Genomic DNA, 27,757 nt, shown 5'->3' on the forward strand with positions numbered 1-27,757 from the left:
TGAGAAAGTCAGTCATACAGGTTTGGAACGACACAAGGATGAGTAAATGACACAATTTTCACAAACGGGAGTCTTTAAGACATATCAGGCTTTACACTGCCAAATTCAAAAGTGGTTCTAGTTATGCTGTCAGAGCCAACACTGAATTGAATTGCATTTATAAAATATTTTCTTGCAGTTGTTTTGTTTATTATGAACTTAATGCTCTTGAGTGTAAATTAGCCAATTTGCTTCCTTATTTCTACTGACAGATGCATGTTTTTGTTAGTGCAAAGCTTGTCACTGCAGATGACAAGCATAGCTTGCATATTTTCTAAAAACACTGGAGTACATGCAGTAAAAGCATATTACAGTGAAAGAGCTTGTCCCACAGTGTCAGTACTCCTACTTCTATTATGATAAATGAATGCATTGAAGATGTGTATCACATGTGGATTGTTGACAGAGTTTTGTACCCTGAGCAGTTGTGGTAATGTAAAAAGGGTATTCAAAATGCAAATGCATTGGCAATAATATTTCATAATAGTAGTGTTAGTGTCATGCTTGAATTTTTAGATATCAGTAATGATGCATACAGTTATGTTGCGTATTGTGAGTCATCATTTTTTATTGTACTTGTTGGTTTTGTATTGTGATTGTGCCTGTGTTGTCATTTAACTTATTAAATTCAGTATGATAAATAAGTGTTTGGCTATTGAAAACAAAACTTTACACTATCTTATTGTTGACTAATTTTATAGTTAACTATATATATATATATATATATATATATATATATATATATATATATATATATAATTTGTATTTTTTAATTTATATTTATTTTTTTATTGCAGGAAGGTGATAGGAGAGGAAAGAGCAGTCGTCCAGGACAGATGATCAAGATTAAAGCTACATCGTCTCATGCAAAGTGAGAAATGGAAATGCGCCTGCACTAGCAAATGGAAGTACGTGCTTGCCTGGCCGGCATACTTTGCTTAGCGTAACAAGCAATGAGAGGGGCAATATAATGGCCAAGAATAAGGAGCCCCGTCCGGCATATGCTATCAGTGTCGTCGGACTCTCAGGCACTGAGAAAGAGAAGGGCAACTGCGGCGTAGGTAAATCCTGCCTATGCAACAGATATGTGCGCCCCAGTGCGGACTGCTACTACTCGGAGCACACTTCTGTGTTGAGCACAATTGACTTTGGAGGGCGCGTGGTGAATAACGATCATTTCTTATACTGGGGTGAAGTGTTACATCGAGGGGACGATGGCCTCGAGTGTCGAATCCAGGTCATTGAGCAGACTGAGTTCATTGATGACCAAACCTTCTTGCCTCATCGGAGCACAAACCTGCAGCCTTACACGAAAAGGGCTGCAAATACGAAGCTTCAGTCTGCTGAGAAGCTGATGTACATTTGCACAGACCAGCTTGGGTTGGAACAGGATTTTGATCAGAAGCAGATGCCTGATGGCAAGCTAAACATCGATGGCTTTGTGTTGTGTTTAGATGTAAGCAAAGGATGCAATAGGAAATTCGACGACCAGATGAAATTTGTCCATAGCCTTCATTCTCAGATTTCCAAGGCGAAAAAACCCATAATCATCGCTGCAACAAAATGTGACGAGTGTGTCGAGCAATACCTGAGAGAGGTGCAGACGTTTGTTACAGGTAAAAAGAATCTCATGTTGGTGGAAACATCAGCTCGAGCGTCTGTGAACGTGGAGCTCTGTTTCAATGCTCTGATACAGCAGATGGACAAAACCAGAGGAAAACCCAAAATCATCTCTTACTTGGAAGCGTACAAATCCCAGAGACATTTAGTAGCTTCAGTTTCAGACAAGTTTGAAAAGCTCATCGTTCAAACTGTCCGAGATTATCACACAAGCTGGAAAATTGTGAGCAATAAGTTGAAAAGCCACCCAGACTATGAAGAGTACATCAACATAGAAGGCACCAAAAAGGCTAGAAACACCTTTTCGAAGCACATAGAACAGCTGAGGCAAGAGCATATCAAAAGGCGGCGTGAGGATTACCTTACAAGTCTGCCAAAAATTCTTAATAAGTTGCTGAACAACCTGGAGGAAATTGAGACACTGAGTTGGACTGAGGCTCAGAGCCTTATGAAGAGCAGGCCTGAGTTTCAATACTATTTAATTGAGTTAGAACAAACGCCGTGGTATGAGACTGACCACCTCAATAAAACCGACGACAGAAGAGTACCCTTCGATATCCTCAAAACCATGGAAGGAGAGAGGATTTATCAAAACCACGTACAACATTTGATATCTGAGAAGAGGCGTATGGAGATGAAGGAGAAATTCAAGAAGACGCTGGAGCGAGTGCATTTCATTAGCCCCGGCCAGCCATGGGAAGAGGTCATGTGCTTTGTCATGGAGGATGAGGCGTACAAGTACATCACCGAATCAGATCGCAGGGATGTTTACAGTCGGCATCAGCAGGAAATAGTTGAAAGGGCCAAAGAGGAGTTTCAGGAAATGCTTTTCGAGCATGCAGAGCTGTTCTATGACCTTGATTTGAACGCGACCCCGAGCTGTGACAAAATGAGTGAGATTCATGCCGTGCTTAACGAGGAACCTAGATACAGAGCTCTCCAGAAACTCGCCACTGACAGGGAGTCACTTTTACTGAAACACATCGGGTTTGTCTATCACCCCACGAAGGAAACGTGCCTCAGCGGCACGGCCTGCATCGATCTCAAAGTCGAGCAAGTCCTCTCCAACCGGCTGGTTCAGCTGGATCACGGCCGCTCTAATATCTACTACAACAGTGCCAACATTGATAAGGTTAACTTGTGTCTCGTGGGCAGAGAAGGATTGGCGCAGGAGCTCGCAAATGAAATCCGAGCTCAGTCCACTGATGATGAATACACCCTTGATGGGAAAATCTATGAATTAGACCTTTTGCCTGTGGATGTCAATTCCGGCATGCTTTTGAACCATTCCTGGATATCGACTTTCAAGCCCCATGGGTTCTTTTGTGTCTTCAGCTCTATAGAGTCGCTTAATTACATCGGTGACCGCGTAAGCCGGATCCGAGCTGAGATTGCCCAGAGCAGAAGGGATAGGTATAGCCAGCCAGTGCCATTCATTCTCATTCTAGCAAATCAGCGCGACAATGTTTGCAAAAACATGCCTATTTTGAGGCATCAAGGCCAACAGCTTGCAAATAAGCTACAGTGTACTTTTGTAGATATACCCTCCAGCACTTTTCCCAGAAAGTTTAATGAGTCTCAGATAAAACAGGCCCTCAGAGCGGTGTTGGAGGGATTGAAGCACAATTTCGACATGATGAGCCCCATGCCCTCCATTAAGGATCTGTCGGAGACAGATTTACGGATAGTCATGTGTGCCATGTGTGGAGATCCGTTCAGCGTGGATCTCATTCTCTCACCATTCTTGGACTCACATTCCTGCAGCGCCGGACAGCCTGGGCAGTGCAACACATTGATCCTTGACAAAATCATCGGCGACAGCCGCAGACGCATACAGGTCACTGTGCTCTCCTACCACTCCTCCATTGGAATCAGAAAGGACGAATTGGTGCATGGGTACATTCTTGTTTACTCAGCAAAACGAAAGTCTTCCATGGCTATGCTGAGGGCATTCCTGGCTGAAGTCCAGGATGTCATTCCAGTTCAACTGGTGGCCATTACGGACAGCCAAGCGGACTTCTTCGAGAACGAGGCAATAAAAGAGCTAATGACTGAAGGCGAGCACATTGCCACGGAAATTGCGGCCAAGTTTACCGCTCTCTACTCCTTGTCCCAATATCACAGACAGACAGAGGTTTTCACACCATTTTTCAATGAGGTCCTCGAGAAGAAGAGCCACATTGAAAGTTCCTTCATGTTTGACAACAGCAGGGACGGAACAGGCACAGGTGAAGACGTCTTCCCGCAGTCACCTCATAGCCATTCACCTGCCTACCAATATTACCCTGACTCTGAGGACGATGGTGAGGGACCGCCACCTTACAGCCCGATAGGCGATGATGTGCAGCTGTTGCCCAATCCTAGTGAACGGAAGTACAGAATCGACCTGGAAGGAAACGAGTACCCAGTTCACAGCACACCTGTTGGTGATCACGAGCGTAACCACAAAGTGCCTCCCCCGGTAAAACCCAAGCCCAATGTGCTGCCCAAACCCAACGTTAAAAAGCTGGACCCCAACCTACTGAGGACCATTGAAGCTGGAATGAGGACCTCCAGGTGGACACGCAGTCCAATGATGGGTCACGGCGATGACCTTGAAGCATCCGATAACTATGCAGAGCCGGCCGACACGCTTCTCAAATCAAAAGGCTTCAGTGATGACATCTATGCCGTACCAGAAGACGCACACAGCAGATCTGGTAGGATCCGCAATTCGTTCGGCGGACTCGCTTTGCATGGGGATGAGGAGAATGGCTTTGACTCCATGTCTAAGTCTCAGGGTGGCAGAAGGCCTTCTAAGTACAAACATCGTTCCAAGATCCTCTTCAGCAAGACAAAAGCTTATCATAGACGAGTGCACTCGGATGTCAGTGATGATGAGTCGGGGCCTGCGACGCAGAAGAAGAAAAAAGGAAGGGGCAACCGAGGAAGTGAAGAAGATCCACTTCTCTCACCAGTGGATCCTTGGAAAGGAGGGATAGACAATCCAGCCATTACATCGGACCCAGAGCAGGATGATAAGAAAATGAAGAAAAAGAAACCACCAAAGACCAAGGAACCCAAAAAGGTAAGCTACTACTTTTCAGTTACCTAGGAAAATCTGAAGTTACTTTAGTAGTTTAATACCACTGTTAAATCTTTAGCAAATCTCAATGAATATTCACTTTTTACTCTCTACATTATTTTGTGATGCCTAAATTCAGCTTAAAATGATACATTTGAGTTTTTAGGTTGTGTCATCAGCATGTGTTCTTGTCATTTTTTTCTTAACAGACAAAATCAACAAAGACCACAAAGCCATTGTATCCACCAACTCGTAGAAATTGGGAAAGCAACTATTTTGGGGTGCCTCTTCAGAACTTGGTCACACCTGATAGGCCCATACCTTTGTTCATTGAGAAGTGTGTTGACTACATTGAGCGCACAGGCAAGTTTCTTGTTTTAGTAAAGCTGGTTTACATAATAGCATCTGAAAATGTGGAAATGCTTCTATCAGTTCTCCGGTTTAAAGGCTGTTCGAGAATTCAATCTTTTTTGTGCGAGTATACTAACATAAAGTGATTTATATTTGTCATTTTTGTCCTTGGCATATTTCATTTAGTAGTTTGCAGTTTTAGGAACATTTGGTAACAATTTGTCTTTCCAGGTCCTGAGATTCTTTACTGAAAATTGTACATTTGTGCGTTTCGCGTTGCTTATTTATTTTGTGAGCCTGATACAGTCCATATTTTAAAGCACATGAAATTCTGCATGCGGTTCAAATACCATCAATGAGTAAATGAATGAAATCCATTACTCTGAGGTAATAAATTCTGACACAACAGGAAGTCGACGGGCAGGGGAGGAGGGAAGTCCGTCTGGTAAATGATTGAATGGATTTTTATGGCACATGTTATGATGATCTAATTTTTCCCAGAGCACTTTGTTCAGTTAGATTGTGGTTTGCATTTTCATGGACTCTGCAAGCACTGTGTAAACACTGAGGCCCGTCACATATCGTAGCCATGGGGTGGGTTACCATCATTTCAGGACATGCTGACCATATTTGGACTCGAACAAAGTCCGCTTCATTTGCTTAAAGCAGTGATAGAGCCCCTTTAACTGTGCCTGTTTGTTTGGTTACAACATGCCCTTCAGTAGCTTGTTCTGTAACTGTGTTCAATGGAAACTCTGACTAACACGGCTGTCAATAAGCCTGGTCGACCCATAATATAGCTTGAGGTTTCATGAGCGAGTAAGTGACACCCACATACCGCCGTTCAGGTTGGTTGTGGCCATGGATCAGTGAAACTCATGCTCGGATGACATGCACTGATGTGGTTTCTTAAAGGAAATTATTAAGCTGCAGTTTGTGGTTTTTATGGTGTGTACTGGAAGTGGGCAAAGTGTCTGTGGTGAGCGTAGTACTAGGTCAATTTGCTGGTTGAACTGGTTTTGCTTTGTGTATGTGTGGCCGCACACACATGAAGCCTATATGTGATGATCCGAAACACTTTTTTGCTGATCTCATGTTTAGTTCTCACATAGTGCTGTGTCCACAGTTAATGTGCAAGACGATTGATTTTGTTGGTAAATGGCTTGATTCTGTGTGACATGCAGGTTTGTAGACCATAGGATTACATTTAGCTTTATAAATTAGGTGTAATTGATGGGGAGACACACTATTAAAATTCTATTTTAATGTCACTGATGATAAATAATGATATTGAAATTCTAGACAATTTTGTCTAAAGAAAACTAAAAACTAAAATCATGCATTTTAAAGGCTACATGTAAATTTAGGCATCATAACATGTACATTACAATTTTACAATTATTTAATAATTTCATATTTATTTCGAGAGTTGCTAAAGATTATCTTTTGGGGTGCACAAAAAATCAGTGGACAATAATATTAAATTTGTTTAAAAAAAAATAAAAAAAGACTGAAAATTAAAATCAGGCTACAAGTTAATTTTGGCATCACAACATTATAATGTATGGTACAAAAATTAAATATTTCCTAAATCTTAAATTTAATTTGTATAATTAATGTGTTTTTTAAGTGATTGTTTGATGATGAAAGGTAAAAATAAGGGCAATAAGCATAATTACCTATCCAGTAACATCTGATTAATGTCAAATATTGACCAGTACTACATTACAAAAATTATAAAAAACATATACAGTAAATGTTCAATATTAGTATTTATATGTAAAATCAAGTCATTTTATTGACTGTGGCTGAATCTGGGCCTTTTTTTGGTTTTGTTGTGGAATAGGACGAGATGGCACAATGTGCCCATGGCTGCGTCTGAGCATCGCGAGGCTCTGTTTAAGAGCTTTTTGAAAGCATCTTGCCTCAAAGAGCTGTGCAGATGAAAAGGTTCATCAAACACCCTGCCCCCCAAGCCAAACGCTCACTCCCTCCCATTTATGCCCCTTTATCTTGCTCTGTACTGCATTGTGAAACCCGGAGGAAATGATAATACTTGACTCTCTTTTTTTTCTGTGGTCAAGAACAAGTAGTCCAACAATCCACTCCTCCAAACATGGTGTATGCATGCACACACACAGTCCTTTATTTCTCGCGCCCCGTCCATTCTGAAAACCAAGACCCTGTGGCGTTAAAAACTGTACAGAGAAAATGGACTTTATGGATGTTTCCTAATTGACTTTCATGGCTCATTTAGGCCTGGATGCTTCATTTATCCATCAGAAGAGTACTCCCATTGTCATTTCCTCCTTGCAGGGCTTCACAGTAATAACCCCTTCTGTGTGAAACGTTATGGATGTTTAGATATTTTTATGAGACACTGACTATGAAATAAACCGTGAACTTAACAGACACTTAGGAAGTACGATCAGAAAAAAATCGTTGCTGCAGTTCCCAGAAAATATTTGCAAACCTTGAATAGGACGATCACATTCATTAGGCCTAGGCGAGTGTCTAAATGAGCTGACCACTATGCGCAATCTTTGTTTTTGTTACTGTGACATGCTGCTTCCATCCAAATGAAGGAATTTTGTGCCAATTTTGGAAATGTTGCAACAAATAGGATGCAAATTAGGTGCGTTTTAGATGACTTGATGTGTTCCTTACGGGTGCAGCGGTGCGTTAAACAGCTCTGTGGAAAGGAGGTAATTTCCAGACAGTCCTTTCTGGTTTAATTTTGCATGTTTGAATTGTTTAAAATGGTTGTGTAATACAGTTGGAACATTAGCTAGTTATTAATACAACAAAGCATTTCCTGGAAATATTCAACGTTAATGTTACAACATTTCCAGTAAATGCTTTGGCATGTAAGCAGTCCCAAATCAGTTAGTTTAGTAATATTCCAATTAGTTAATATTCCAAACAATGTCTTAATATCCAGCTAACTAAATTTGAAACATGTATTATTTAAACAACAATGCATTTCTGTAAATGTTTGAATGTTAATTATTAGAATTCTCTCTTCCTTGGGCTTGCTCCTTTTTATCAGGGGTCGCCACAGTGGAGTGATCCGTATGACCGATTTGGCACATGTTTTAATGTTTGTTAGAATTATACTGTATATATTGAACTAACTGGAATTGTAATATTAACTTATTACCATTTGCAAGAAATATTTTAGTATCAACGATTGGAATATTCATTTCCATGTATGACTATATATATCGGATGGACGAAATAAAAAGTCTATCGTTTCATATTATGTTCTATCGTTTATTTCGTGGTGTTGCAAAATACATTGTTTACGGTAATACTTTTTAATCATTTGGATGAGTGCGATCTTTACACACCACCATGGGGCGTGAAGGGGAGACAGAACCAGGTGGAGAATGACCAGAACAAAACGAGGAGCTTGTTCCTAAACGAGGGACTACATCTGTAGCATGGACACGCGTTTTTAAGCACTGCAGTTTTAAAACAACCGATTTTAAGCCATTGGAACACAAACAACAGAGCTATATGCGTGCGCCGTCTCTGTTTCTGTGTGAGAGGACCACGCATTTTTAAAAAAAAAAATTTTTTATTGACTTTGAAGGATTACATAAACACACTTATATGCGTCAGAATCCCCGTCTTGGCAAGTATCCTCATAAAGACAGCGATTTAGGTCTTAAGAAAGGAAACAGCTAAAAGAGAAAACGCGTATGTAACGGTATATTGGATCCGGAAGCTGTCCAATATTCGTTCTGTCTGCCATTCATATTAATCATAGCACATTGCTAGAAAATCTCTCACTGCTCTTGACTAAATCACTTTTGTAACTTTAATAAGAAGAAATGATAATAAAAAATAATATATATATATACATATACGTGTGTGTATAGAATCTATACATAATACACGTGTTAATTATATCTATCATAGATAGATAGATATAATTAACACAGTGAAGACTAATTAATTTACACAATGTATGTAGCGTTTCTTATTTATTGTAGTTTTTTGTCCTATTGCTTGCAATTAGTTTCTTACACTTATTTCATCACTGACTGTTTTATTTTCAGTGAGCTTGTTTTTTTTTTTGTCTATTTTTAGGCTTGTATTAGTTTGATATTGACATTGATGACAAGGATCATGAAAATTCTATGGTATCAAAGATTTTAATATCATAACCCTTTTTAAAAGAAAAAAAAATTACTATATCGTGATATAAAATTAGTCGTATCGTGATATAAGATTTTGGTCATATCACCCACCCCTATTTCCATGTATTTGGAGTTGGAATATTAAATAATTATTTATATAGCAAACTATTTACTTAACTGACTTATCTGCTACTCATAGGTGTGAAAAACAATTTTGGCTTATATTTTATTTTGTATGAAATGCCACAACCCGTATTTCAGTTCAGTTGACATTGCTTTGCCAGCATCATTTGATCAGCTGTCGTTGAAATCCAAAACATGGACTCAAGGCTAGTTGCAAAGCCAAACACAAGGACTTCCCTGTGGGCACATTTTGGTCTTAACTCAAATGGAAAATGAAAGCCCAATAACTCGGATGGGCTGCCTCTGCAGCAAAGCGGTGGCAGTTAAAGGCACCAAGACCATAAAATGGCAGTTGCAGTCGCTCTCCAGCAGTAGGCTATTGCAGAGGCTTCTGGCCCAAGTTTGAATGTGATATGAATGCTGCAAAAAGCTTGACAAGAAGTATGAACTGCCAGGAAAGTCTCAGAAATTGCAGTTCCCGGCCTATGCAGCCAAATGAAAGATGTCAAGGTTTAAAGAACCTGACTTGGCCAATACACACGCATGATCAAGCGCAGATGTTGCCCCATAAGCGAGCTTAACAATACATTACCTCACCAATGACTGGATGCTACCAAGTGTGAAATAAGATATGTACCAGAGAAGCTCATAGCTGAATGGCTTCAGTATGCTTTAGCAGACTGGGTATTAGATTAGCAGAAAATGTCCTGCATAAGCACGGATAGCCAACAGTTCTGAGCCGGATGTGCGGAACTGTTTTGATGAATGAAGAGAAAGGCGTGGAGTTAAGTGAGAGTATTTGTATAACAATTAATCAGCTGACTAATATTTCATGATCGCGACAGCTCTAGGCTGAAAGGGTCATAAGTGTGTTTACCGACAATCTCTAAACCATCATTCTGCAACATTGGACTGCTTTCCAAGAACGCTTGATGGATTGTGACAGGGAATGGGACAGGATTGTTTACAGCTTGTTGATGTTTTCTCTCAAGGTCTATGTTTTAGTTTATTTACGTATTATAATACTATTTACTACACGGTTTTTACTGTATGTCATATCATAAGAGAGAAAATTTTGTAAATATTGCGGTTTGAATGGCAGGCCAAAAAACGCCTTTCATACATGCATCACCTTGTATTTCTGGAGTCAAAAATGCCTAGTAGATTGCAGCCTGTATGTGTCTATGGCTGTGTTTCAAAACCAGTGAGTTGCCCAGGCAGACTGCAAACATGCAGTATGCATTTTTTAGGCTAGGTCTTTGGCTGCAATCTTTGTACATATCACCTTTTCAGGGCATCCGCATTGGCGTCCAGGTCACAAAAGCAAGATGCTGTGCATTTCTGAGGATGCTGTTGCAATGATGCACTTTTTAAAGTGACTCTTTTGCGTTGAAAAAGCAGGAGTCAGCCTTTTCACAAGTCTTTAGCCCTTTAGCCCTGCTTTTCAATACAGTGCAGCTTCCTCTCAGCCATAGGGATTACTTAACTCAGTAGGGAATAATTGTCATGGCCTATTTCTGCGGTTTGAGACCTAGTGCTGTAGAGTATCAGATCTCAACTTGATGCATTGTATTTGAATCGAGGAAGTAGCTCAATCTTACATTTAGTTACCGTGGTACTATAGTATAGTTATTTCAGTTGCTGTTGCTAAAAAAATCACCATAGATTTAAATTTATTTGTGATTTTAATGTAATTCAGATTATTAGTTTTATTCTTTTGAAACTGAGAAAAAAAAAAAAAAAAAAAAAAAACATTTTGGTCACTATTTTGTTTACTATTATTATTATTATTATTTTGGTACTGTTATTCTGGTTAGTTTCTTGTTTTGATGACAGTGGTGGTTAATACAAAGTATTTTTGTAGTATTTTGGTGGAAACCAATGGTATATTTGGTTATGGTGTGTGTATATATGTACATATGTGTGTATATATATGTGTATATATATATATATATATATATATATATATATATATATATATATATATATATATATATATATATATACACAGTGAGGAAAATAAGTATTTGAACACCCTGCTATTTTGCAAGTTCTCCCACTTACAAATCATGGAGGGTCTAAAATTGTCATCGTAGGTGCATGTCCACTGTGAGAGACATAATCTAAAAAAAAAAAATCCAGAAATCACAATGTATGATTTTTTTAACTATTTATTTGTATGATACAGCTGCAAATAAGTATTTGAACACCTGAGAAAATCAATGTTAATATTTGGTACAGTAGGTTTTGTTTGCAATTACAGAGGTCAAACGTTTCCTGTAGTTTTTCACCAGGTTTGCACACACTGCAGGAGGGATTTTGGCCCACTCCTCCACACAGATCTTCTCTAGATCAGTCAGGTTTCTGGCCTGTCGCTGAGAAACATGGAGTTTGAGCTCCCTCCAAAGATTCTCTATTGGGTTTAGGTCTGGAGACTGGCTAGGCCACGCCAGAACCTTGATATGCTTCTTACAGAGCCACTCCTTGGTTATCCTGGCTGTGTGCTTCGGGTCATTGTCATGTTGGAAGACCCAGCCTCGACCCATCTTCAATGCTCTAACTGAGGGAAGGAGGTTGTTCCCCAAAATCTCGCAATACATGGCCCCGGTCATCCTCTCCTTAATACAGTGCAGTCGCCCTGTCCCATGTGCAGAAAACCACCCCCATGCTTCACAGTAGGGATGGTGTTCTTGGGATGGTACTCATCATTCTTCTTCCTCCAAACACGTTTAGTGGAATTATGACCAAAAAGTTATATTTTGGTCTCATCTGACCACATGACTTTCTCCCATGACTCCTCTGGATCATCCAAATGGTCATTGGCAAACTTAAGTCGGGCCTGGACATGTGCTGGTTTAAGCAGGGGAACCTTCCGTGCCATGCATGATTTCAAACCATGACGTCTTAGTGTATTACCAACAGTAACCTTGGAAACGGTGGTCCCAGCTCTTTTCAGGTCATTGACCAGCTCCTCCCGTGTAGTTCTGGGCTGATTTCTCACCTTTCTTAGGATCATTGAGACCCCACGAGGTGAGATCTTGCATGGAGCCGCAGTCCGAGGGAGATTGACAGTCATGTTTAGCTTCTTCCATTTTCTAATGATTGCTCCAACAGTGGACCTTTTTTCACCAAGCTGCTTGGCAATTTCCCCGTAGCCCTTTCCAGCCTTGTGGAGGTGTACAATTTTGTCTCTAGTGTCTTTGGACAGCTCTTTGGTCTTGGCCATGTTAGTAGTTGGATTCTTACTGATTGTATGGGGTGGACAGGTGTCTTTATGCAGCTAACGACCTCAAACAGGTGCATCTAATTTAGGATAATAAATGGAGTGGAGGTGGACATTTTAAAGGCAGACTAACAGGTCTTTGAGGGTCAGAATTCTAGCTGATAGACAGGTGTTCAAATACTTATTTGCAGCTGTATCATACAAATAAATAGCTAAAAATCATACATTGTGATTTCTGGATTTTTTTTAGATTATGTCTTTCACAGTGGACACGCACCTCGATGACAATTTCAGACCCCTCCATGATTTCTAAGTGGGAGAACTTGCAAAATAGCAGGGTGTTCAAATACTTATTTTACTCACTGTATACACATACACACATACACACACACACACACACACACACACACACACACACACACACACACACACACACACACACACACACACATATACACACACACACACACAGTGGAGTGCGGAAAGTATTCAGACCCCTTAAATTTTTCACTCTTTGTTATATTGCAGCCATTTGCTAAAATCATTTGTTCATTTTTTTTCCTCAATGTACACACAGCACCCCATATTGACAGAAAAACACAGAATTGTTGACATTTTGCAGATTTATTAAAAAGAAAAACTGAAATATCACATGGTCCTAAGTATTCAGACCCTTTGCTGTGACACTCATATATTTAACTCAGGTGCTGTCCATTTCTTCTGATCATCCTTGAGATGGTTCTACACCTTCATTTGAGTCCAGCTGTGTTTGATTATACTGATTGGACTTGATTAGGAAAGCCACACACCTGTCTATATAAGACCTTACAGCTCACAGTGCATGTCAGAGCAAATGAGAATCATGAGGTCAAAGGAACTGCCTGAAGAGCTCAGAGACAGAATTGTGGCAAGGCACAGATCTGGCCAAGGTTACAAAAATGTTCTGCTGCACTTAAGGTTCCTAAGAGCACAGTGGCCTCCATAATCCTTAAATGGAAGGCGTTTGAGGCGACCAGAACCCTTCCTAGAGCTGGCCGTCCGGCCAAACTGAGCTATCGGGGAGAAGAGCCTTGGTGAGAGAGGTAAAGAAGAACCCAAAGATCACTGTGGCTGAGCTCCAGAGATGCAGTCGGGAGATGGGAGAAAGTTGTAGAAAGTCAACCATCACTGCAGCCTCCACCAGTCGGGGCTTTATGGCAGAGTGGCCCGACGGAAGCCTCTCCTCAGTGCAAGACACATGAAAGCCTGCATGGAGTTTGATAAAAACACCTGAATAAGATTCTCTGGTCTGATGAGACCAAGATAGAACTTTGGCCTTAATTCTAAGCGGTATGTGTGGAGAAAACCAGGCACTGCTCATCACCTGTCCAATACAGTCCCAACAGTGAAGCATGGTGGTGGCAGCATCATGCTGTGGGGTGTTTTTCAGCTGCAGGGACAGGACGACTGGTTGCAATCGAGGGAAAGATGAATGCGGCCAAGTACAGGGATATCCTGACGAAAACCTTCTCCAGAGTGCTCAGGACCTCAGACTGGGCGAAGGTTTACCTTCCAACAAGACAATGATCCTAAGCACACAGCTAAAATAACGAAGGAGTGGCTTCACAACAACTCCGTGACTGTTCTTGAATGGCCCAGCCAGAGCCCTGACTTAAACCCAATTGAGCATCTCTGGAGAGACCTAAAAATGGCTGTCCACCAACGTTTACCAAACAACCTGACAGAACTGGAGAGGATCTGCAAGGAGGAATGGCAGAGGATCCCCAAATCCAGGTGTGAAAAACTTGTTGCATCTTTCCCAAAAAGACTCATGGCTGTATTAGATCAAAAGGGTGCTTCTACTAAATACTGAGCAAAGGGTCTGAATACTTAGGACCATGTGATATTTCAGTTTTTCTTTTTTAATAAATCTGCAAAAATTTCAACAATTCTGTTTTTCTGTCAATATGGGGTGCTGTGTGTACATTAATGAGGAAAAAAAAATGAACTTAAATGATTTTAGCAAATGGCTGCAATATAACAAAGAGTGAAAAATTTAAGGGGGTCTGAATACTTTCCGTACCCACTATATATATATATATATATATATGTGTATGTATGTATTTTTTTTTTTTTTTGTTACTGTATTATTAATCATTAGGCTAATGTCATGCTTTTGTTTGCTTGGAATTTTTTGGCTGTTATTTCAGGCTGTACAGGGTTTAAGGTCTAATTTTATTTATGGAACAATATTTGAACCTTTAGATAAAATGAAAAAAAAAAAAAAAACTTTATGTATTTTTATGTATCATATTTGAAACATCAGGCTTTTATGGCCCATATAATATGATATAGTGAGAATATGAAGCTGACACTTGAGGAGGAAAAAACACCACAATTTTTTCAGAGGAAAATAACTGAGGTAAAATATGCATTTGGTGCAGTTACTGATATTTGTGGCCAAAAGTAAGTTGAAATTGTTTAAAAAGTATATCTATAAATTGACATCTTTATAACAGTATAGCAGACTGCTTACATAAAATGCATATAAACATCAGTTTTCACTCTTTAGCCATATCTCCCAATAATCTCCAAATAATGTCTACGTAAGGTGAGATTTAAATACTAAGTTTTATGATCAAAGCTATTGTGGGAGGCAAACATAATGCAGTGCAATGCAATGAAGATTGAGAGACCTACAAATAGCTCAACTTTATGCTTCAGTCCAGGAAGTGAAATATAAAGGTTATTTTTATATTTACTTTATGAAAAACAGGAAAGATTTTAGAACAAAAACACAAGGGTACTGTGACCTGAAGAGGGACGTTTTTAGCAGTATCCTATACTAAAAGGCCTTTTACTTGCTAGAAAAAAAAAGTATAAACTAATAATCAGATTACAGTAGGTGTGTAAAAGATTGTGTACAACAGGTTTTTCAGCAACGTTTTGATTAAATGATGATAAAGCCTGAAATTTGTGTATCAAATATGATACAATAGGCTTTATAGGGTTAGGTGTCATAAATCTGAACCGACAACCTTGTTAAGTGCAGTTGCAGGAAATGTGGGATTTTTCAGGTGATTTGCAGTTTGCCCCATTTCATTGTAATGTAGGTTGCTTGATCCATTGCATTGTGTTTAGGTTAATCTACAGATACATATGTTAATGTAAGGTGTGGTTTGTATTAAGTACCTTGACTTACCACCGTACTCTGTTTTTACAAGCACAGATTTTCATCAGTCTGAATAATATCAATCAGACTGCTGATTCCGGTTGCAGGGCTCGCAAAATTTCAAAATCCTCTTCAGATTTTGGTAGCTCGAAAATTAATTTAACTAGCCCAAATTAATTATTAATTATTATTATTATTTTTTTTTAAATCTAGAAAATCAGATAGGAGTTTTAATGTCAATCAAAAATATTTTCAATACACAAATATCAACAAATATGAAGGAAGGAATCTTATTTCACTATTTACAGGGTATCTGCAGAATTAAAAAAAAAATAAATGTAAGGCAATTTATGACCCATTTTAAGAGCTGTACAAGTAAAATGAACACAGAATGAGCGGGGTTGGACAATGTCTATGGTAACATACAGTATTGAGCCATAAAATTACATGATTTACAGTTCAGATACAGGTTTTCACAAAAATCTTATACAACAGCGTTTCAGGCTATAGACCAGGGTGCCCAAACTCGGTCCAGGAGGGCCGGTGTCCTGCAGAGTTTAGCTCCAACTTGCCTCAACACACCTGCCGGGAAGTTTCTAGTATGCCTTGTAAGAGCTTGATTAGCTGGTTCAGGTGTGTCTAATTGGGGTTGGATCTAAACTCTGCCGGCCCTCCAGGACCGAGTTTGGGCACCCCTGCTATAGACCATTTTTATGAAAAGGGATAAATCAAGCATATAAATGATTATATTAATTTAAACTAATAAATATTACTGTCTTAATTGTTTACACTTTTAGAAGGCATAACTTCTTTTTCATTTACAACTCTGTGTTTGCTGCGTAAAAAGTTGATATTTGCATTGATTTGACCATAAACAGCAAGAAAGGCTTATTGGAAATGCAAATTCATTCTCTGCCACGAGGTGACTCTTTAGGAGCGCTGAAATATTGCGGTTTCCCCGGAAACGCTGTACACAAAGCAGCTCTGCGCTCATAAACGCTGCTTTATCAGGAATTATAGGTAATATGAAATTAAAATGCCAACGACACGTTTCTGAGGACAGTCGGTTCCCTTCAGATACATTCACATAAAGACATCCGCGCCGCATTTTGACTTGAAACTTGCAGCGCTCATATTTATTCAATGACATCATTGCCTTTTGAAGTTTAATCCAGCCGTATCACGACTCATGTCTTTCCGTCCCCAACTGTAAGACCTCTAGAAATTATAATTAAGACATTTCTTATACCATTTAACGTATTTAAAACTTTTTTATGGCCTTAAAGGGGTGGTTTACTGCTTTTTTTCTTTGCTTGATTGCGTTTATGGGGTGCAATATAACATGTCTTCGTGTTTCGTTTGTTAAAAAACGCCTTATTTTTCATATATTTCACCTTTATTGTAAGCCGCTTTCTCCTCTGTCATTTGAACGACCGGTTGACTTCCTGATTCTCTGAAACCACTCCCTCAGAAACAGGCGATGGGCTCTGATTGGGTAGTTGGGCCGGTGTGTTGTGATTGGCTAAACTGCGTACTGCACATTGTCCGGAAACTTCGCACCAATTACCTTCACAGGCTACAGTCGCATGTGCTCCGGTCAAATGTAAATAATGGTGTCAATATTGCCGTATCAGTTTGAGCCAAAATCAGACCCAGAAAGCGGTAATGAAGAGAGTCAAGCAGAACTTCCGCAAGCACGGCTCTTACAAACGTTTCTGAATGAAGTTTGCTGTTGTGATTACATACAATTTTTTTAAAGTTTGTACACGTTTGTCTTATACACACAAAATAGCATGGAACTAACTGGCTACTATAACCAAACAGCGTTGGCTTGTGTTTACGTTCTTGATCAAATCGAAAAATTACGTCATAAAGTATACATGGAAAATACATTTACAAAATTAGTACATAATTACAAATTCGGGTCCAAAATGTTTGTACGCGTTTGTCAAAGACACACGAAATAGCATTTAACTAACTGGCTACTAAAGCCAGCGTTGGCATTTGTTTACGTCCTTGATAAAACTAAAACATTACGTCTGAAATTATACATGCAAATACATTTAAAATGATGAAATCTTACTTACAGGTTGTGGCCCAACAGCTGCTGCCTCTGGTTTTAAAGTTGGAACTGCTCCATGTATTAGTAATAGTTTCTGTGTGAATCCGGCATTGAACTTGTGTAGATTCTGGAAGCTGTCTTCCGTAAAATGCGCGGCACAGAGAGCTAAATTAGGATTGTAATTGTCAGGAACATAATCAAACATAAATTTTAACCATTGTTGACGAACTACAGCGTCCGTAGGAAGCCGAACACAGAAGACCTGACAGCTGGGTGAAAATAACACCGTTCGACGGCATGGCTACAACTCTCCACTATAACTCTTCCTCTTCGACAAAGCCGCAGAACATGGCCTTGCCCTTCTTTGGCATGTTCGGAGGAGGGTTGATGCAAATTTATGGGTTTTTACGTATGCAACCGGGAAGTATCTCGTTGTAGTCCCATATTAGTCGTTTTTGTAGGCATTAAACTTCCTGATTTTTAAAAGACGATATCTCCGCTTACGTTGAACTTTCAGCGCAGCAACTTTGCAGATACTGTTCATGCACCAACAGCAACATTACACACTATTTAAAATGAAAAAAGTGAAATCGCAGTAAACCACCCCTTTAAGTTTGATCCAACTCACTTTAAGGGTTTTTAAGGACCCGCGGGAGATCTGTGTTTAAGGAGCCCGTCGGGCAGGCAGTGATACATTTTGGTAGCCCGACTGGAAAACACAATAGCCCCGGGACCTCGGGCTAGCGATTTTGCGAGCCCTGGGTTGGAATTGTTATAGGTCCTCTGAACCTAATGATTTAAATGGGTCCTGAGATTCCTTTCATTTTAATCAACGGATCTATCTGCGTTAGAAGTGCTGCAGAACTACTGTTGTTTTAATGTTAGCTTATTAATCTATCATTCACATTACTGTTGGTTTATTAGGGTGCATGTAGTAATAAACTTAACTACTGAGTAGGGGTGGGCGATTATAATCAAAATCACGATATGAGTAATTTTATTTCACGGTAACGATATATATCACAATATAGTTATTTTTGCTTTATATAAGGTGTTTATGATATCAATTTTTTATACCATAGAAATTTCATATTTGTCACCAGTGTTAATATCACAAAAAAACCCGAATACTAGCCAAAAAACTAAAAAAACCCTCAAGCTCACTGAAGACCAGTAAACAGTCAGTGATTTAAATGAGTAAGAAACTAATTACAAGCAATAGGACAAAAAACTACAGTAGAACAAATAAAAAAATGCTACATACATTGTATAAAGAAATCAAATGTATAAAAACACTGCATATTCTTCACTGTGTAAATTAAATATATTTCTTCTTATTAAAGTTACAAATGTGATTTAGTCGAGCAGTGAGATTTTCTCTCTTTTGTTGTTTGAATAACATGAATGACAGAGAAGGAATATTAGACTGCTGTCACTTTAAGAGCTGCCCGGATCCAATAAGCTGTTACACGTGTTTTCTTTCTCAGCTGTTTGCTGAGAAATAGAAGTGCACTTGTTTTTCACCTGGGAAGACATAAATTGCTGTGTTTATGAGGATATTTGCAAAGACGGGCATTTTGACACATGCAAGAGTGTGTATTTAACCGTTCAAGGGCCTATAAAGCGGCAAAAATAACTCCATACTCAATATTCCCGCACTTTATGAGCACTGTCTTCACGTGAAATAGTCTCTTAGACAGCATGTGTGTATATAGAGACAGAAACTAGATCCATGTGAAGGGATGAGTCTTAATTTGTGTGCTTCCACTTCCCACACTTCCCTTTATATGATCTGGCTGAATTAAGCATATAAAGGATTTAATCTATTAGGCTGCTCGGCAAGTGGAGTTTCCCTCCTGATGACTGTTGCTTTGCACACTCTAGACAAGCACCTTGCTGGAGGCTTGCAAAAAGTTTTGATGACTCTGGCTTTTTCCTCCTTTGACACATCAAGGTCTCTGGCGAATGCTTAGCAATAAGTGTCCGACAACGCAAAGTCCTGTTATTCCCCTTGGCCTGCTACTGCTTGTCGTGCTTGAGGGGAGAGGATGTCAGAAGCGCTTGGCTTTGACGGGCTGTCGACACACATCAGCCAGTGCATCTAGACTCAGGAAGTGGCTTAGAAAATGTAATGAAGGGGAGGGCGATGATGCCATAAGCTCTGGGAGTTTGTCAGAAAGCAAGAATGAAGCTTATGTACTTGAAGAATTTGCAAGCAGAACTTTTAAACTCCCAGTATGCCTGATGGTTGTCGTTTAGGGCTACTGTCCATGCTCACTTTACCATGCTGGTTTAAAACATCTAATTGGAAACTGCTAAAAATGAATTATGTTCAGAATAGATTTTTTATTTCAGTAGTTGATATATGTGCAAAGTTTGAACATTTTCTTTATGCATAGAATACCCTGATGACCTCCTACTCTGGGTGGGATTCTTTTTATCGAGTCAATGTAAAGCTGTATCAATCAGGACTGGGAATTGGAAGGATAATTGTAAAATAAAATTGCAATCCTGCATACAAAATTTGACAAAATGTGCAGTATATATTGAGAGCGCACTGGGCAAAATACAGTATCCCATAATTCAGTACACTTTTCTTCACCTTTTGTTTCCAGTGTGAAAAATCAACTGGAAATAGTATCAGCCTTTTTTTCTCAAAATATTTGATCATTTGCAAGAGTAGACCCATGATTTATGTTTAGTTTTTTTTGGTTTTGTTTAGTTTTTTTGCTTTGTGTGGCTTTGTTTGGTTTTTGTTTTTATTTGTTTATTTATTAATTTTTTTGTTCAAAATATTTGATCAGATTTGTAATAGTAGACCCATGATTTCGATTTCGTTTGGTTTTGTTTAATTGTTTTTTTTTTTGTTTTTTTTTTTTGTTTTGTGTGGCTTTGTTTGGTTTTTGTTTTTTGCTTTGCTTTTTGTTTTTCGTTTTGGTTTCACAAAATTAAATCAAACACAAAATAACTTGATGGCACTTATTGAAGTGAACATAAGAGATTGTGTGACTATTACACAAGGCTACTGTAAAGCATCAATAGTTACGTAATGTGTACTGTTTTACATATTGAATTTAAAACATATTAAGCAGTACACAGTGTAGTAAGCTATATTTTGCCTGCTGATGTTAACTTAACAAACAGGCATAGAAAAGCATTGTTTCCTGTTCAGATTTTGAAGTAAGAATGTAGCAGTAATGCAACTTACAGTGAACACATGAAAAAGAACCATCACTTTAGTTTTTGGGAAACACACCCACTCCCAAAAGGACACGCTATCTATCCTGCACTGGTTACGCAATTGCAGTAGTTTGCGGATTAAAAAAATGACTATTTTTAAGCATATCCCATCTGTTCATGATGAATTAGAGATGAGCTGAAGCAAATGATGCCGTCACTGTTTGCTGAAGGACAGATGTCCTGGGTCTGCCGGTCAGTCCATGGTCGAGCTGACCACAGCTCATCTGCCGACACATTACACATGCATTAGTGCTTTAAGTACAGACTCAAAACCATGTCGCTACAGTGGCCTCACAATGAGCCCTTGATGATGATTTACGCTGAATAATTGAACGTGTGGTTTGTTGTTTTTCTTTTTTGATGGTTTCATTTTTAGTCTGGCTTCTTGCATTTGTTCCACAAACAGCTAGCTTATTTTCATCATATCAGAATTAAGTCCATCAGCCCGCTGCGCACCTGTGCCACTTGCCTTTTCGCTGCGAGCAGATATTCTGCGTTAAATCAATGCCACATAGTTCTTAGGGCTGTGCGAGGGGATGCCGTTTAGCTGCAGGCAGTAGATAAGGCCACTCGGCTCTGCTAAATCCTCTCGACTGCCATGAATTTCTCATGGGGCTAAACACACGCAAACCCACCCCTCTTTGATAACAGCCAACTTGCTGTGCTCACAACTTAGGTTGGACTCGTTTTATTTTAAAAGCACTTGCGCCACTCATGCAGCTGTCAACTCAGCATGACTAAATATGTCAAGGCTTAATTTTTAACCACTTTCAGACAGTAGTTTGACTCCAGAATCTAGACATCTAAGTGTTTATGTAAAAAACATAGGCTTAGGACCTTACATGCTACTGCTTGACCTAAAAGAATAGCAGAGATTATAGGGATTTCTTTTGACATCATTTTCCATCCCCTTTTTGCATTTTCTGCAGTTTGTGTCCGCAATTACTTTAAAGGAGTTCACTCAAAAATCAAACGTCTGTCATCATTTACTTGCTTTCATATCGTTCCAAGTCTATCTGACTTTCTTTCTTCAGTGTAATAGAAATTTTGAAGAATGTGTGGATCGTTTTATTTTATATGATGAATGATAATGAAGACTGGAGCTTTCAAGCTTCAAAATGGTCTCAAAATTGCATTAAAAAATCATCTGCAAAAGAAGAATCAGAATCAAAGAAGACTTCTAAAGTTATACATTAGCTTCGTGTGACACACAGGTGAAATTTAAGTTATTTCCTGATATCTTCTCTTGCAGTGAGCTGTCAATGCCTGCAAACAGATCGAGTTAGTAAGTTGAACTCAATCCTGGATCAGTTTGGTTCGTGAATGAAACATTTAGACTGTTTTTGTGAGCAGGATCAACTGATTCATTGAACAGATCTGATTCAGTAAAATTGATCATTTGTTCATGAAACGGACATCAATGCTTAAGAAAAGAAAAAAGAAAAGCTGGAACAAATATCAATGTTTTCAGTGGATAATTAATATTTTTAGCCTTTTCAGAAATTGTTGAATAAAGTAATTGTTTTTTTCTTTGCGCACACAAAGTATTCTCGTAGCTTCATAACATTACAGTTGAACCACTGATGTCACATGCCCTATTTTAACTATGTCCTTACTACCTTTCTGGGCCTTGAATGTGGTAGTTCCCTTGCTGTCTGTGCAAGGTCAGAAAACTCTCGGGTTGATGAAAAACGAACGTCTTATAGGTTTGGAATGGCATGAGGGCAAGCAATTAATGACAGAATTTTCATTTTCAGGTGAACAAAAGAGGTATTGTCAACACGTTTTTTCTTGCATGGATTTGGAAATCAATAAGAGGAGAGCTGATACGCTTTGATATTTTCTTTCACATCTGCCGCTTTGATTTATAGGCGCCAAGAGCTGCAGGGAAGGGCAATTATTATCACAGTAGTGTGAAAATTGATGACTCGACTCTGGATTCTGCCCCCCTCTACATTCTGCAAGGTTCGATTTCCAGACCGCTTTTGTTTGCGGAGTGATTAAGTGACACTAATGTTGGCATTTAAGGCTTCACATCTCTCATCGCAGGATCAACCCTGACCTGAGTTTATTTCCTAAACCTCGTTAAGTATATTGAAACCCTGTGAGGAATAAGGTTAATAAGGGTTGGTATATTTTTAAACCGATTTCCTGTGGAATGAGCATGCGAGTCAATGCTTCCCTCTGCTGATTTATTATGGTGTGTTAGTGGAATGCTGAGGCAATAGCCTCGAAACTCACGTTTGCCCCCCGCTAACACAATCATACTGTATCTCATGGAGCATTTCTTCACCAGGCGTCTGTGCTGATGGATGGAGGTTGCTTTAGAAAAGCACTTTCTCTCCATGTCTATTTGTGGACGCTGATATTTGGTCTTGAACTCCACCATGGGGGTGGGTTTTATGGCAGAATAATTAAGCAGATGGTGTCAAGTGATTTTGTATAATAGTTTAGCACCAGATGCACATGATCTTCCATGTAATCATTTCTCTTGATTTGAATGGTTAGGGGTTATGGGTGCTCTCTCATACTGGAAAGATGGATCGGAAACCACTCTCAATTCCTTGCTGCCAACACAGTAGCTCTGTTCCTTAATGAGGCGCTTATATAGGCAGCATCCTAAGTGGCATTGAACCTCATAAGTGACTGATTGAGAACGCTCCACAAATGGTGCTTCTGATGTGAAGTGTACAATTGATTCCATTAGAATCTTAATTTGTTATGTGGCTAAGCAAATGCCACAGTAATTAATATTGTTATTTTTTTGTGTAATTTAGGGTAATTTGTAAACTTTTTATAGTAATTTATTGTATTAAATATTATTTATAAACACCATTTCTCCATACTTGTCCGCCGTGGTGATTTTTTTTGTTATTTTTTCTTTTTTTGTTGCAGTGCATTTTGGAATTGCTTTCTCCAAGAGGATATATTCAGTGCTGCCTTAGATTTTGGCTAGAAGAATGTATATTAAAAGGAATAATTATGAATCCAAACTTTTGAAACCATCTTCACGCTGTGTTTTGGAATGGATCTAATGTGTTTTAACACTGTTTTAAAATTCTTTATGTAAAATCATTTTTCACACAAGCTGTGCTAGTCTGGGCACTGCAGTGCAGGTGCAGTCTGGTTACCTAGAAGGAAGACGCATAAAACATTTGATTTTGCAACAGATAGTTCTTTTAATCTCCTCAAAAGTTTCTGAATAAGAAGATAAGATACATAAGATACAATACACAAGAAAAGGTGTAGTGTGTAAAATGTATCAAAGCAGTGTACTGGGAATACGTTTTGTTGGGTTTACTCAGGCCTCTGTGGAGGTATGAATCTTTTGATAGCAGCCGATCCCTGGTGCGTTCCTGTGCAGGCACGCCCTTTTCAGAAAGGATTTGATGACAGCATTATAAAGGAAGCTCAGTGAAAAGGTTGCAGTCCCGGTGTGACGTTCGTCCCAGCTCTGAAGCAAGAACATTGATTTTTGCACAGACATGCGCTGTAGCATTTACAGAAGCTGTAACCCTGAGCTTTGCCCTTTTATTGTGTACGACCCTTTCAAGACATTGTGGTAACATGGGAATACGATTCATGACATTTGCCATTATGCTCCAGAGTCCAGCCTAAAGCGTTCACGTTGACAGTGATTTTATCACTGGAGGTCACCAGGTCACTCTGCTGTTGCTGACTGTGATCACAAATGAGATGTATTACCAGTAGATATATGTTGTCATTGTGCATTGACGAGAAATCTTTTTTCTTGCTGCTGAAAATTAAAATTATGCAAGAGATGGTATATAAATTGCATTAGTGAATCATATCATGAACAAGATGAATGATGATCAACTCACCCAGTTGGAGATTTCTGTTTTTCTATGCGTAATGTTTTCGTCAAATCTCTCTGTGTGGTTAGAGACAAATCGTAACGAACAGTGGAATTACTCACAGTAGCATATTAACTTTCCATCTTTCCCACACTCAACTACAGTATCTAACAACAGATGGATGATGTGGGCTCCACTGCCTTCACTCCTATAGAGCGCAACAGTTCAGTTGGGTTCTTGAAGTACAAAAAAAAAGTAAATATCGCGTTCAAATTCTCCATGGAGAAAAATATATTTAGGAATAATATAGGTTTAAGTTATAAATAAAGGTTGTTAAATAATTGGATCTGCTTGTAGAAAACACAAGTGTTTTTTTTTTTACATTTATAAAAATCATTGTGTAGTGGTAAAAAACTAGGCTATCCAACCCACAATTCTGCAGCACTTGGATCCACCAATGAAGGAAGATGCTGTTGCCATAAAAATTAGAATCATGGCAAAAGAACTCAGTTGATGTTTCTTTACCATCTTAAACACCTTACAATATGGGTTGAGGGTCAACAAGAGAGAAAACTCATCTTTTTTTTTTTAAATCAGCAAGTACTATTTGATCAAAATTGGGAGTAAAGACTTGTGCAGTAAAAAAATTCTATTTCAAATGAATGCTGTTCTTTTGAACTTTTTCACAGCTGAATTTCACAGTACCACGGTTTCCGCATTAAGCAGTTTTCAACACTGATGATAAATGTTTCTTGAACACAAAAACAGCATATTAAAATGATTTCTGGAGGATCACTGAAGACTGGAGTAATGGCTGCTGAATATTCAGCTATGTCACAGTATTGAAAATGTTACTGACCCCAAATTTAGTAAAAGGTAAAGTATATATTATTAACTATTTTATTAAACTTCACACATTATATTTCATACTTAGAATAAAAATGATGGTACATTGTAAAACTACTGTACACATTTATAGATATTTATTCTATTACATCATGCAATGTACTATGATCTTGTACGTTTGTAACTTAGAACTTAGTCTTAAAACGTCGTCTTGTGGATTTGTTTAAAAATTCCCATGGGAAAAATACTTCCGCAACCAAGACTTTTACACTGGTTACTGTTGCGCTCTAGTGGTTGTCGTTGCATTGTGAAATTGTTCATTTGCATAAAATTTAAACTGGCCTAACCTGGTTGAGTCTCTGGACATGTTGGCTTGTCACTAATGGTCACTCTTGCATATGTCCCATTGAAACCAACACTCCTTGACAACGAATGACTTCCTTCTGCTGTTATTATGAACAGGGATTAATGCTCATTGTGAAAACAAATACCCATGAAGAACATGACATTTTAGTTCATCTAATGAAGCATCTGACATGCAGAGTCTGTGTGCAGTGCACTTTTTGTGATATTGTCCACTTCCTGCTGTGTAAACACTTCATCAAGAGCTAAAACAGCAGTGCTCATAATAGCAGGTTTTCATTACTATGCTGACCTTTTGTGTATGCCGTCTGGCATCACTTCAAACCACATTCGAAATTACCTTTGCTAAAAGAGCACTAAAGCTTAACTGATAAATCTGTGTTATATTGTGATTTCTGGGTTTTATATGAGTGCCTGATTTGATTTATGGTCTGTTTTTGCATATGGGCTCTATTTTGACATTTCCTGTGTTACGGTAATGCCTGTGATTTCCTGTATCATGGTGGCCTTTTGTTGCCTCTGAGGTTGAGCGCGATGGTAATCTGCTGATGAGGAGGTGCAGATAAAGTCCAACGGTGGATGGGAAGGGCTTAGAGGGGACAATAGACTTGCATCCAAATTAAGATCACTTCCTGTAGTACGGCTTCCTGTTACTGTTTGTACGACACTTTTGACATTGACCTTCCTCACAGCATTTGACTAAAGATCATCACGTCTGAAATTACTGACACGGCACACAGGATCCACACACTGAATGATTTGACTTTTATGGCTGCCAGCTGTTGGACACCATGATTATTGGTGCCTTATGCCAAGTTCACACTGCACTATTTTAGCCCTGATTTTCACTCGCCGACAAGTTTTGCGAAATTGTGAACAATTCCCCTCCTACAACTTGAGTGTACTAGTGTATGTAAGATGGGTTCAAGTGTGATACAAGTGGTAAGTAAATACATTTTTTAAATGCAGAGATAGTACGTTAAAAGTGCATTTTAGTTCATATTCATGGTGTCTCAAAATAGCACAGTTGAGTACACTTAGATGATCTTAAGTTTATCTTAAGTACTAAAGAATCATTTTTAGTATATTAAGTACAAAATTAGTGCGCAAAAATAGAGCACTTTACGTACATTATGGAAGTGTACTTGTTTTTCACCTGGGTTGGCTCGAACTGATTTGCTGAAATCAAAACAGTGAGATTGCCGTTTGCGCATTAGCTCCGCCAACTACCAGAGAACCCGGCAGTTCTTAAAAGCTGAAGAATTCCAAAGGAACTCCGTCATACTACAAAGAAAATAGTTTACATACCATGCAGCTCTACGAGCTCGCTCTCTCGCTCTTTCCCCCCCCCGATTTACAGCGTTAAGCAAAGCTAGCGGGCATATAGGTCTGAAGAAAATGGTAACAGATCGGTACATGGGTTCAAGTACTCACCGATGCCAGAATTGTTTGTGGTATCGGTGGAGTTTCCGATACTAGTATCGGAATCGGAACAACCCTATTACCAGCATTCCTCAAAATATATATTTTTGTGCTGAACAGAAGAAAAGTAAATGACAATTTTCATTTTTTGGGTGAACTATCTCTTTAAAGAAAATCCAGAGTTTCCCACTCATAATTACAACTTAGTGAAATTCATGTGCATTCAACTCGTAATTACTATATTTCTGATTTTTACTTGAAAGCAACATATGTTTGAAATGTGTCCGCACTGA

The 27,757-nt window shown here is 38.9% G+C and overlaps 1 protein-coding gene across 1 annotated transcript in view; it reads left to right on the forward strand.

Moving 5' to 3' along the window:
* arhgap5 (Rho GTPase activating protein 5) overlaps nt 1-27,757 on the forward strand; it is a 42,797-nt gene that overhangs the window by 1,609 nt on the left and 13,431 nt on the right. Inside the window, exons 2-3 of the mRNA XM_058748785.1 lie at nt 837-4,726; nt 4,933-5,086. Coding sequence (XP_058604768.1) covers nt 1,010-4,726; nt 4,933-5,086 — 3,871 coding nt within the window. The 5' untranslated portion in view covers nt 837-1,009. The remainder of the gene's footprint in view (nt 1-836; nt 4,727-4,932; nt 5,087-27,757) is intronic.

Source organism: Onychostoma macrolepis, chromosome 17, assembly GCF_012432095.1.
Source record: "Onychostoma macrolepis isolate SWU-2019 chromosome 17, ASM1243209v1, whole genome shotgun sequence".
Classification (NCBI taxonomy): Eukaryota; Metazoa; Chordata; class Actinopteri; order Cypriniformes; family Cyprinidae; genus Onychostoma; species Onychostoma macrolepis.